The sequence below is a fragment of the Hemitrygon akajei genome, chromosome 22 (assembly GCF_048418815.1).
Source record: "Hemitrygon akajei chromosome 22, sHemAka1.3, whole genome shotgun sequence".
In the NCBI taxonomy this organism is placed as follows: Eukaryota; Metazoa; Chordata; class Chondrichthyes; order Myliobatiformes; family Dasyatidae; genus Hemitrygon; species Hemitrygon akajei.
The window spans coordinates 58696629-58710153 of NC_133145.1; the positions used below are offsets into that span (position 1 = coordinate 58696629).

The 13525-nt window shown below is 38.9% G+C and overlaps 1 protein-coding gene across 2 annotated transcripts in view; it reads left to right on the plus strand.

Annotated features, from left to right (window-relative positions):
- Positions 1 to 13525, plus strand: part of LOC140714789 (centrosomal protein of 95 kDa-like) — a 53363-nt gene that overhangs the window by 3810 nt on the left and 36028 nt on the right. For both annotated transcript variants that reach the window (XM_073026361.1, XM_073026362.1), the window contains exons 2-8: positions 4553 to 4681; positions 4803 to 4910; positions 5364 to 5474; positions 7977 to 8094; positions 9139 to 9245; positions 10211 to 10357; positions 12655 to 12938. In XM_073026361.1, coding sequence (XP_072882462.1) covers positions 4553 to 4681; positions 4803 to 4910; positions 5364 to 5474; positions 7977 to 8094; positions 9139 to 9245; positions 10211 to 10357; positions 12655 to 12938 — 1004 coding nt within the window. The remainder of the gene's footprint in view (positions 1 to 4552; positions 4682 to 4802; positions 4911 to 5363; positions 5475 to 7976; positions 8095 to 9138; positions 9246 to 10210; positions 10358 to 12654; positions 12939 to 13525) is intronic.

The following is a 13525-nucleotide window of genomic DNA, read 5'->3' on the forward strand; positions in this document are numbered from 1 at the left end:
GTACATGGAGCTTAGAAAAATAAAGGGCTATGGGTAACCCTAGGTAATTTCTAAAGGAAGTACATGTTCGGCACAGTATTGTGGGCCAAAGGGCCTGTTTTGTGCTGTAGGTTTTCTATGTTTCTATTAGCTGGTTTATCTGATTAAGTGGTTCATTCTATCCATTATTTGCATACTGTCTTGTGTTGTTATACATACCTGCTGAAAGAAATTGTTCTAAAGTAGGTTGTGGGCTCAGAGAGAACATTTGGTTAAGGATGCAAGTTATCACTGAATAGTTGGTGGCAGGAGATTACAGATGGCTGAGGGAATGATGTAGACTCCACATTTTAAACTTGAATTAGCATAATCCATTTTGCAGCAAACACTAGGAATATTGATCTGGGAATAATCAAACCAAAAACAAAATGGAGTTGCTAATATCAGCATCGAAGTGTAAGACTAGAGTAGTCTTTGCTATGATGTAGAAAATATCAAAATTCCACAAAATAAGGTAGATCGACAGATGAATATTATTATTCCAGAACACTGATCACAACATCTTTGCTGTTTCTATAAATCTATTGTCTCTTCATCCCACAGTATAATTCAGAGTTAAGTGTGCCATCCATTGATCCACGAGAAATGCTGTATTTAAATCTACATTATCATTATTGAAGTATATGACATTGTGAAATGTGCATGGGTACAGTTTTTTTCAATTAGTTCAGTTGAGAGCTGTTTAATTGTAGCATTTCTTAGTGTTTTTTCTAGAGTCCTAGAAAAGTACAGCACAGAAGCAGGCCCCTTGCTGAAACCATTTAAACTGCTTATTCCTGTCGACTTGCACTGGGACCATCCACGTATCTATCCAAACCTGCTAGATACTATAACCATATCTATTTACCATCTCTATACCCTCATAATTGTAAATACCTTGATCAATTCCCCTCTCAATCTTCTACTTAAGTGCCCTATCTGAGCTTGGAAAGGTACCTGAAGCAAGAGGTATTTTATATTTCATTTGAGTAGGCTAAGTAGATGGGATAAATAAACACCTGCAGAGGTATTATTGGAAATAAAAACTTTAGAATAAAAAAAAACTGAAATACTGATTTGCAGTGGTCAGGGTTGGTTATTAGGGTAGGGAAAGCTTCAAGTTCAGATTGGAATAAGTTAGAGTTGAGTGAGGGGACAGAGTTGATTAATAGCATTCCAGCAGTATTTTTTATGGTAAGGTCTGAAGTGTATAAGAGACCAGAATGAGTTTGGGAATTTTGAAGAGCAGAGAAAGCAAGCACGCATGAGAGAATACACTCTGTGTGAGAGAGTCACAAAGGTGGCTGAAGATAACTATTAATAAATATGAATCATTATTCAGTCTTGAGCATTGAATTGGAAAAGGGACAAACCAGGCTAAGGAGTTGCAGAGGTGGTCTGAAATATCCAAAATGATAACTTGAAGATTATCTTTATTTGTAATGTGTACTGCACATCAAAACATAATCAATATTTTAATTTTTGGAACTGACATCCCAGCTAATTCTGCCTAAGAGCAATGATTTTAAATATGAACATTTCTGTCTGTTGGAATGGAGCTTTATTGCTGACACTTGACCTGTAATACAAAAAGCCTTCTATTCCTGTTGGTCCATGTTGGTGTCTTACCAACCTGTATTCCTAATCCCAAGTGGCTGCCCTGTTGGTCTGTAAACAATTTATGATGAGAGTTTCTCACTTCTCTGTACACCTGGGAATTGAATTGGGAATGTGTGGCGAACTACATATACCTGTCTGGACACGCCCCCTGCTGACTGCTCCTGTGGCTCCTCCCACAGACCCCGGTATAAAGGCGATTGAGGTCTGAGCCCGGCCTCTCTGTCTCCAGGATGTAGTATGGTAGTCAACCACTGCTTGTTCCTTCTTCCAGTCAATAAAAGCCGATATCTCGCCTTTACGTCTCAGAGAGAGTTATTGATGGTGCATCAGAATGTAAGCTTGGTGGCTTTATTTTCCTTGGAAACCGGCCCTTTAGCCCAATTCATCCATACCGATCAAGGTGTCTTCTTGAGCTAGTCCCATTGCACGGGTTCATATCCCTTTAAACCTTTCCTATTCGTGAATCTTTCTAAATATTTTTATACTGACCTCTACAGAGGTTATACTGACCTCTACCACGTCCTCTCTATATATACCCCCATACCCTCTCACTTTAAATCTACACCCTCTAGTTTTAGACTCCATTACCCTGGAGGATAAACTGTGACTACCTTTCCTATGCCCCACATGATTTTATATGCCTCCATAAAATTACTCCTCAGCCTCCTTTACTCCAAGGAAAATGGTTCCAGCCTAATCTATCCTTATAATTCAAGTCCTTCTGTCCAAGTAATGTTCTTGTGAATCTTTACTTCTTCCTCTCTAGGTTAATCACATCCTGAGGTATTTATTGATGTGTGGTTGACCCTTTAAGAAGCATTGGGAAGGGAGAAAGCAGTAAGGGCTGTCTTCATGTTAATTTTGTTTATGTCTAATACTATGAGATTTGAGCAGGTGATTCTATAAGCCTGATATGTGAAGCCAGACAACTCCACTGCAACTCCAGGTTGTTGATTAGCTAAATGGCTTGGCTTATTGATGGGATCTGGAACTCAATGAATGGGAGATGGGTTCTTCCTGCTTAGCTGTAGCTAACCTTGGTTGTGCTTAAACTGGAAGCTTCTAAAGCTAGTAAATTGCACAGATTTTTTAAACCTAGTTTTCTTGTTGGATTACTTCCCCCACCACCCTGGTTTGAAGGACTCGCAGTGGCTATATTTAAATCTGCATCACTCTGTTTCTTTGAGTTTGTGTGTCCACGAGGAGCTAGGAGGGTGGGGAGGAGGAGTCTTCACAATGGGCAAACAGAGAAACTCTGTATGATTTATCCAGCAATTTGGTTTGGATTTGTTGGATGGCATTGTGCTTTCAAACATCTAGAAGACCTGGCTGCCTTAAAACAAAATAGCAAAAAAAAGTTTATAACTTGCACAATGTTGGAACTTGCTATGGATCATAATGTACTTGTTCTTTAAAAATAAACATTTGTCATCAACAATGACAGAGTATTGAGTCAACTCATGTTGAAGTAAGATTTGATCTTTTTAATTAGTTGTACAGCTGCCTTCTAACCCTTGACCAAGGGTTTTTTTAAACCAAGAACCGTGAAGAATAATAATAAGGTCGACATAATTAGAAATGGGAGTAGACCATTTTGTCTCCTTCCGTATCCATCACAGGTCAATAAAATAATAGCTGATCAATGCCACTTTATTAATCTCATATCTCTATATTTCCTATAGATCTCTGTCCTAAATTAGGAACAGAGTACTGTAAGAATAGTAGTGCCTGATCTTTAACAGCACTATTAAGTAGATTATTTCAAAGACGGTCCGCTCTCTGGCAAAGGATTTTTGGTCCTGAATAGCTGACCTCCTTAGATGGAGTTAGTGACCATACTTTGAGAGAGACTCCAGCAGGGGAAGTTTCACCCAGCTTCTACTCAATGAAGCCCTGCAACAGGTTTGTGTGTTTCAATGAGATTCCCTTCACTTTTAAATTATGTGGGCCCAGTCTGCTTAATTTCTCCTTGTAGAACAATTTTCACGACATCCCTAGCCTAACCAAGGAATCAATCCAGTGAACCTATGTGGTCTCTCTGTTAGAAGAATGTCTTTCTTTGCCAGGATAACCTGACCTGTATATAATATTCGGATTGGTAATACCTGGCTTTATACCAAAGATCCCCCCATAAATAATATACAACCTTTGCAGGCCTCTTTATTTACACTGTGCCCTATATTACCACTACGATTTCAGAGTTAATGTGCAACATTTACCAATGTATGCAGATGGTGCCAAGTATATATTCATCTGTCCTGTGTGTGAGATGGAGGAATGGGGCTTATTTTGTGGGTTGTGCTTTGTTGCTTGTCTTGTTCAGTGTTGCTCTGTTGAACATCCTGGGCATGCTATTTTGCCACTAGAATGTGTGGTGCCTTGGCACATCCATAGGTGTGCTGGTTGTTAATACAACCAATGTTTTCACTGTAGGCTTTGGTGTACACATGACAAATAAACGTACTCCTGAGAGTAGCCAAATGCTGGGTTATGAGATGAATATTCCAGAAGTAAAAGTTCAGATCTCACCATGGGTGTGTAGAGTTTACAATCATTATATTAAATAATACTGAAATAAAAAATTCAGTGATGATGAAAATGTCAGATCATCACTGAAATGTAACTGATGCACTGATATTCTTCATTGAAGAGAATCTACTATCCTTGCCAAGTCTGGCCCTTTTCAATCTCGCCAACGTGAAATAAGCCAGTAAGTCACTTTATTTCATGGTAATCAAATGTGGGTGATGAGTGTTGTACTAGCCAGTGCAGTTTCATCCAGCATATCCCAATAAATGTTGTGCTCTTGGAGATGACATCTTGTTAATTATATTTACCTATCTCCGGATATGTTCTCTGTATCACGGTGCAACATATTGTGTGCTGAATTTGTTCTTTTTCTACCCCTCTTTAGAGTGGATTACTGTTGCCAATGATCTTCTTAGCAAGTGCCACATCAATCGGAGGGTGACAAAGCTCTGTGAGTGTGACGCAAGCGTGTTTGTTGCACTTTATGAAGCTATTCTCGGTGAAAAGGTCCCAGGTGAGTGAGCCATGAATGATGATTAGCATGAAATAAATTTGGCTCTGTACTGGAGTAATTTTAGAGGTTTATACTGCACGACATTGAGCAAATCTGTAATTATCCATTTGCTCTATTACAGATTACATCACTACCCCCAAAAGCCAAGAAGATGATGCCCATAATGTACAAGCTGTGATAGATTCATTGGCTTTGGATTACTTGCAAATCAGTTTGTCTCACATAACCGGTCAGTAATAAATGAAGCAACCTTATGTATTGATTTTCAAAGTGAACTTCACAATGCTTCAGTTGAATGCAGAAATGTTCAGGATTTATAACACCAGTGGCAACACTAAAACTATTGTAAGGTTCTGAAGGAATGTTGAGAACTGACATGTTTTCTTGTATATATAGATGTAACAAGGGTGGAGATGCATCTCTACCAAAGGAGGTGCAAGGCACTCCTTCCCTCCACTAGTCTGCAGGTCACCCTTCGGCAAGGTGTAGCACTTGCTTAGCCAGCTGATCAGGATCGTGTGAACCCATGGGAGTAGGCGGTGGATAGTTGTATGAGCAGCTGATGCATAATCTCATAAAACATGGCACGTAATGAATGATTGGGATGATATAACTTGAGAGTGAAACTGAAAAGTAACCTTTCTATATTAATCTGATCAATACTTTCCCCTCACTTACCCAGGAGAGAATATTATTCAGAATAACAAAGAAAGTATCCGCAATCTGTTGGAAATATTTGATGGTTTACTGGAATATCTCACAGAACAGATAAGTGAGGAATCCTCGCAGCCTGGTAAGTAATAAACACGAGATTCTACAGATGTTGGAAATCCAGAGCAACACACACGTAAAATGCTGCTAGAACTCAGCTGGTCAGGTAGCATCTAAAGAGAGGAGTAAAAAGATTCTATAGATTCGGCCTGACCTACTGAGTTCCTCCAGCATTTTGTGTGTGTTGCACAGTAAGTAGTTTTCTTACATTTAGTAAAAGACGAGCAGGGCAACTTACTTTGGAGTCTGAGTAATCTACTTGTGGGATGGGGGTATGGGAAAGAAACTTAATTCAGTCATGGCAATCACCTGATCACCTGTTTCCAACATGACTACAAAAGAAACAAAAGTGTGAATTTGACCTACTGATATAAATTTTGAGTGTTTTTCCTCATTTGGAAAGTAACAAATTGTGATCCTGATGTTTTAATGTCTGGTGAAATAGGGCTGCTTATGTTGTTTTGGATCCCTCTTATAAAAGTTGGCACTTACAAATGCTTGTAAATTTCAAAATCAGGTTTAATATTACAGACATACAAAAATTATTTTTCCAAATCTGAATGATGGAGAATCTACATGTAGTGGAATTTCCACCTACAGCTTTTATGCTTGGTGTTATAGATCATGAGTCTAAGGCATGCCATGCCATTTTTAATGGTTTGGGTTGTATCATTTGGATTCATATGTTGGGCTTAGCTATAGAAGAAAAAAGGGCTGGTGATAGGAAGGAGGTCTGTAACCAGTGGAGTTCCTTAACAATTGGTGCTGGAACTTTTATTGTTTACGATATAAATGAATTGGACAAAACTGTTGGTGGGATGACACAAAACTTGGTGGAGTTGTGTTGAGTGAAGAAGTGTCAAAGCATTCAGCAGGGCATAGACCAGTTGAAACTGCGGACAGAGAAATGGTAAACAGAGTTTAATTCTGACAAGTGTAAGGTGTGGCTCTTTAGGATGTCAAATGTAAGAGGAAAGTTTGTGGAAAACGGTGGGGGATTTGGGAGCATTGATATGCAGAGGAATCTTGAGGTGACAGTCCATAGCTCTCTAAAAGTGGCAACACAAGGAGTATGGCATGTTTCCCTTCATTGGTCTGCTTACTGGGTAGAAAAGTTGCAGCTATTCATTGTAATTAGTTAATCTACTAACGTCTTTGGGAATTGGAACTGGTTTATTATTATTGCTTGTACTATGATCCATCAAAAAGTTGCAAATTTTGGTTAGGCCACATTTGGAATATTGTATGCAGTTTTGGCTGTCACTTTACAGGAAGGATGTGTAGGGAATCTTTAGAAAGGATGCAGAAGAGGTTCACTGGATATTGCCTGGACTAGAGAATATTTGCTGTAAGGAGAGATTGGACAGACTGGGATTGTCAGAGGCTGAAGTATGTAAAATTTATGAGCGGCATAGTTCGAATAGTTGGTCTTCATTCCAGGTGGAAATGTCAAATATTAGGGCATCACTTTAAGATGAGAGGGGCAAGATTTAAATTATACTTACGTAACAAGTCTTTTTACACAGCACCTGGAACAGGCTGCTAGGGGAGCTGGTGGTAGCAGATACAATAGCAATTGTTAAGAGTCATTTTGACAGACACATGGATAGTTAGGGAATTGTGTGATACAGACTACATGGTGTCAGATGTGCAATTTAAATAAGTATCATGGTTGGTACAGACGTGGCAGGCTAAAGGGTCTATTACTGTGGTGAGCTGTTCTAGTAGTGCAGTCACTCATGTTGAGTATGATGTTCTCTTATGGCAAGGGTTCCCAACCCTTTTTATGCCTTGGAGCCTTACTATTAACTGAGAGGACCATGGACCCCAGGTTGGGAACCCCTGTCCTAAGGGGTTGTCTATTGGTGTGTCCTCGGGTGTCTGTAGAGGTCGATCTGGGATCCACATTCAGGTGCAGTGTGGCCAAGAGTAAATGGTGACTGTAGTTGTTCAGTCCTTCCTTTCACAGCTGCCACTTGGTCTCTGCAGCTCAGTGGAGGTCAATTTCATGCAGTGCAGCTCCCCCTTGAACAGATTTCCTGCAGGTCTATCCATTGAGCGCAATGTCTTCCCCATTCTTGAATGTAATATTGAATTTCTTCAGGCTGATTTTGATGTTGTCTTTGAAACATTTCCTTTGCCCACTTATGAATACACCATGATGTCCAGATTAATATGGAAAAAATGCAATACTTTCTGAAGGTTTGGCTGAGACTCCTGGGAATAGTTTAGAGCCTAAGCACTGGTGTAACCAATAGAATTACATGTTCTTTTTCTATGCTATACATTTTATCATACTTTGCCAGGCAACATTTTGTAATGAGAAGCACCGTAGTAGATCAAATGCAATATCAATCCAAATGAAATCTTTTCTGAATAATAGAATATTTTTATTCCCATTTCAACCTTCTGTAAACCCATCTTTTGATTGTGTCAATCTAAGATTAAAATTAGCTTTATTGTCATGTCTATTAAAGCATTCAATGAAAGCAGCATTAATATTATTAATAATATTTTTAAACAGATGATCCTGACCTGCTATCCAGTGAAGCAATATCTGTAATTAGAGGTGTACTTCAGGAGGAACTAGGAGCCTCACATAAAGAAAAGTTACCTGGACCAGGAGACCACTTATCAAAAGAGTTGAGTTCATTTTCTGGATGTATGGAGTTTTTCCTGTAATCAAAGGTGCACTGAATCACTTCCGTAAGGCAAGCACCAAGAAACTATGGACACAATAGATTTAATGGCATTATTTGAAGGGGAGATCAGTGTTCTTTCTATCAGATGTTGCTACATCAACTAGCACCAATCTCAGACATTGGAACATTTTCCTGTGAAAGGATGTCCAGGGTCTGTGGAGGGGAATGTTTTGACTTAATGGCCTAAAAGTAGATCAGTACCTACCATATCACAATATACATTCACTGTATGATGAGTTCGCAAGGCTTTGTTAACGAAGGATTGGAGATGATTCATGGGGGGGATGTGGCTAATTGGGTTGGCACCATGATTAAGTGGGAAAGTGGTTGGTTGGCAAGGGCTACAAATAATTTAAGTTTAGTAGGCTCTCTCAATATAATAGTTGAGGAAAAAAAACTAAATGTCAAGTGAACAAAAACTCATACTCTTCATGATGACACAAAAGGTAGCTATTCAGCCCATTGAGGACTATGCTGGCTTTCAAAGGAACAATCGTATTATCCTATTTTTCCCCTTGTTCTTTATACCCCTGCAATTTAACCTTTCACACATTAGGATCAATCTCTCCTTTTGATCCTTTGTCCTTGTTAATTCATAGTAATTAGTTCTTTGGGTATTGAAAGTGGTTTATTATTATTGCATATACTGAGATACATTGAAAAGTTTTAATCTGGGTACCAACCAGGCAAATGATACCACTACTATAGTAATGAATTAATTTTCTAGCATGTATTTGGTAGAAATTGATGCACATAATAAAAACCCATATAGTCATGGGAAGAACATGCAGACTTCATGTGGAAATAACCCATGGATGATGCTGAATCCAGGTTCAAGGAGGCACTAGCACTAATTGCCTAGTCACTGTGCTGTCTATGGTTAAGCCTGTATGAGGTTGGGAATGTGATCTAGATTGTCCTTTAAACTTAAGATTCATAATTGTTTGCTCTGCTAATAAGAAATATTGTTTGTAACTGGTCTAGTTCATCATCTTCAGTCCCTACGTGGGATGAAGGTGGATCTGCATCCACTAATGAACTCATTCGACTTGGTGAATCTGCTTGTACATATAGCCACAGAGTGGATACAGGTAAATATTGCATCATTTTCTCAATAAGAGGCCTGTTGTAATTGTACTCTCTCTCCTGTGTACTTTATATTAGAAACTCCTTTATGAAATGGAACATAGAAAATTACACCACATTATAGGTCCTTCACCCCACGATGTTCTGCCAACTCTAAGGTCAATCTAACCCTTCCCATAAGACATAGGAGCAGAATTAGGCCATTCAGCCCATCAAGTCTGCTCCACTATTCCATCATGGTATTCCCTCCCATTAAACCCTCCATAATTTTTATCCATGTTCCATGCACTTACCACTGAGTGTTTATATTAAAAAAAACACAACTCCTCTCTCTGACACCTCCCCCTCCCCCAAACTTTCCTCCAATCATCTTAAAACTATGTCCTCTCTTATTAGCCATTTCTGACCTGGGGGAAAAGGTATTGTCTGTTCAGTCAGTCTGTGCTTAACATCTTAAACGCCTCTATCAAGTAACTTCTTATCTTCCCTCACTCCATAGTTTGCTCAACCTGTCCTTGTAAGATGTGCTCTGTAATCCAGACAGCATCCTGGTAAATCTCTGCACTCTCTTTAAAGCTTCCACATCCTTCCTATAATGAGAACCAGAACTGAACACAGGTGTGTTCTAACCAGAGTTTTGTAGAGCTGCAACACTACCTTGCAGCCTTTGAACTCAATTCCCCAACTACTGAAGTCCAACACACCATACCTTGCCAACCTATCAAGTTGTGTGGCAATTTTGAGGGATCTATGGGTGTGGATCCCTCTGTTCCTCCACACTGCTAAGAATCAACCCTGTTCTGTGCCTTCGTTTCACCTTCCAAAGTGAATCACTTCACACTTTTCCAGACTGAGCAATTTCTCTGTGTTCTTTTTTCATTTGTTGGAGCCTCAAATATAATTAAAGTTATACAAAGTCTTGTCTTTGGTATTTTCAAAAATAAAATCTGCTTATTATTTTTGTTTTGAGACCTACCTGAAATTCGATGGAGTAGTGGCCAGCAATCAGAAAAACAGTCGAAGCTGGAGACCCGAAGGGAAAATGGGATTTGCTCGTTTCCTGCTGGCTCTGTCATTCGACACAATGCTAATCAGGAAGAAATTCTGAAATCAGGAAGTAAGCATCAAAATTATCTTTGTTCGGAAACAAGTACGGTCCTAGGGGTAGTTTGATTATTTTTTTGTTGTTTTTGTTATGGAGCTCCTTTGTCTATGTGGAACGTGCTATAATTATTTATGCCCAGGAGATTGTGGAGTTGAATCCCAAGGTTCCAACCATAAAGTTGCCTTAGGATTTTTTCCACCGTATAGACTATTTGTTTTCAATGCAAAATGAAGACCTCTTCTTTGCAAAAGAATGACAGACAGGATGCTGGTGGAACACAGCAGGCCAGGCAGCATCTATAAGGAGAAGCACTGTCGACGTTTCGGGCCGAGATCCTTCCCGACAAAGGGTTTTGGCCCGAAATGTCGACAGTGCTTCTCCTTATAGATGCTGCCTGGCCTGCTGTGTTCCACTAGCATTTTGTGTGTGTTTGAACTTCCAGCATCTGCAGATTTCCTCGTGTTTGTGTAAGTGGATTTGGGTGTGTATAAGCCCCATAATTTTCTAGTTCCAGTGAAGGATCATTTGTCTCTCCACAGATACTGCTTTGTTTGTTGAGTATTTCTAGCCATTTCTGATTTTATTGTGGATGGAAGTGCTGAATAAACTAAACCTGTTCATCCAGTTTAAATCTACCGTAGTCAATTAAGCTCAGACATTGACAATGTATCAGGTACTTTTATTGCAGTGGACTACTGTACCAGTATTGAAAGCATTGAGTCATGTTGCACACAAGTTGCTTGTCTCTGTTTTGTTATTAAAATGTGTAAATATTTATTTTCTCTTTGATTTAAATCAGCTTATTTAGTATTTTACATCTGTAATGAAGTCATCGCCTCCAGACCTAGCTTATACTTAACAAATCAGAACAAATATCAGTGTAATCATTCAGGAATGTAGCAATAGTTCTGTTTTTAAGTAATACTTCAGGTGGTAACTTATCAGATGGCCATTAAGAGGAAGTTAGGTTTTGTCAATATTTTTTCAGTTTTTTGTATCAAAATAGTCAGGCAATGGCTTCACTGTTAATATAGTACATCTCTAATCATATGATGGGGAAACCATCTGACTTGTCAGACTCATCCCAGCCAAAAGGATCAATTTAAGATACAGCTGCTTCCTTGTTCTCTGTTCATAATCCCATTGGTTCCAATGTTTGAAATGCTTACCCAATTACAAGAATAGTTTCTACCTTTAACACTGTGAAATGATCTCCAAGATCCCCTAGTTTGGACATATCTGGGCAATCTTGTAGTGGGGTTTTGGGATCCATTGCCAGTAACACTTTCTTCATTTTCCTTATACCTCACTAGGAAAGTTGTGTGTCATCATAAGTAGATAATTATTAATTACCAAACACACACAAAATGCTGGAGGAGCTCAGCAGGTCAGGCAGTATCCAAGGAGAGAAATAAGCAGTCAGTGCTTTGGCTGAGACCCTTCATGAGGACTGTGCTAATTACAGTACTGAGTGTTTGCTTCTCTGCCACTGTAAATTACTACAGTACTTAGATGTTTTTAAAAACAATATATTTCTCCCACTACCTGATTTAAATTAACGAATCTTTCTCCTTTGTACTTGCACTGCTTATTCCTCAGCTATTCCACCATGTTGAGGAGATGATTGGCGTATTCATTCACAACCGTTTCTTTTGAGCCATTATCAACATGCCATTCAGTAATTTGCTGAACTACAAGGGTACAGCAAAAACTTGTAGATGCCCTGACATAGTAAAATCCTAACCAGTGTGTTGGTGAGCTCAGCCGGGTGAGCTTGAAGCATCTGTTCAATGTTTTTATTGATATTACTGTTGTGAACTTGTATATTTGGGTGAGACCAGGCTGAGTTTCTCATCGCCAAAACCCTTTTATGAAGACCTGGATTAAAATACTGATGACTGTAGTGAGCCTGGTACAGGGTATGACCTTGGATGTTTAGATTAGAGAGAAACTTGCATCAAGTCAGTATTGGTCATAAAGGTTTGCTACAGCTTGGGCATTAGATGTAAGATAATTGCCAGATATCAAACAAGAATCATCCCACAAATCAAACAAAAATGAAGATGTTCATCCTATATGTGATGAAGACATTCTTGATTTCTTGAACTTCACTAGCATTTATACTGCAATTTTTGATAGTGGAAGACTGATTTATAAGGGGCAGGGTGTACTCTGTTGTAGGATTACCTTTTTGCAAATTATGGCATGAAGATCAAAAACAAATCGCCATGCCTCACAATACTACAATAAATTATATAGCACTGCATCAATATCTTCTTAAGAGGAAAAAAAACTGTTTTTCCATACAGAAGAGTCTCCAGCTATCTTGCCTCCTGCAACTCATTCCACTGGACCAAACACTAATGCACTGCAGCTTGGGGAACCTATTCGGCCTGCTATTCCTTTGCAGTCCCCATACCACCCTGCCAAGTACAAGTGTCAAATCCAAGGGGTGAATCTGCTCAGTTCTCAGCCCAGCTCCCATTCCGTGAACACGGTTATGGTCAATCCAGAAGATCGTATTGATTCCCAGAGAGAAAGTCCAATCCTTGCCAAAGGACCAAAAGTGGAATCAGCATCTAAAGGACATAATGTGAGTAGGCTGGTAACATTTAATGTTTTTAAAAAAAATCTATGCAAATCATGATATTTGGAACCCATGTTTACAGAGCCTGTATTGATCTTCATCTCCCTTGCGTATCTTGAAACATTTGTGCTTCCTTTATAGACATCTGACACCTGAATGTTCAGACCAACTTGTGCACCTATCATAATGACTCAAATAAAGAATAAATAAGATTAAGATTTAAAATAGAAGCAAAAAACAGCAAATCTCTTGCCATAAAAGCAAGCCTGTAAAATGCTTTCAATTGTTGAAACATTGACATTCTGAGAATGGAAAGGGTAAGAAGTAACAAGCATTGAAGTTAACATGGGTTAACATCTAACAAAGCTGGGAGCAGTCAGATGTACAACTTAAGTGGATGGTCTTTTACATATACAATAAAGTGCATGTAACCTACAGAAGCAAGCAATTACCATATTGGAAATCTGGAAAATTATTTGGTGAATATGGCATCATATTATTGAATGGAAGAAAGGTCATCATTTCAGGTCAATGACCTTTCATCAGAATAAAAAAAAACTCAGAAAGAACTTCAGAATGTGAAGAGTGGAGGA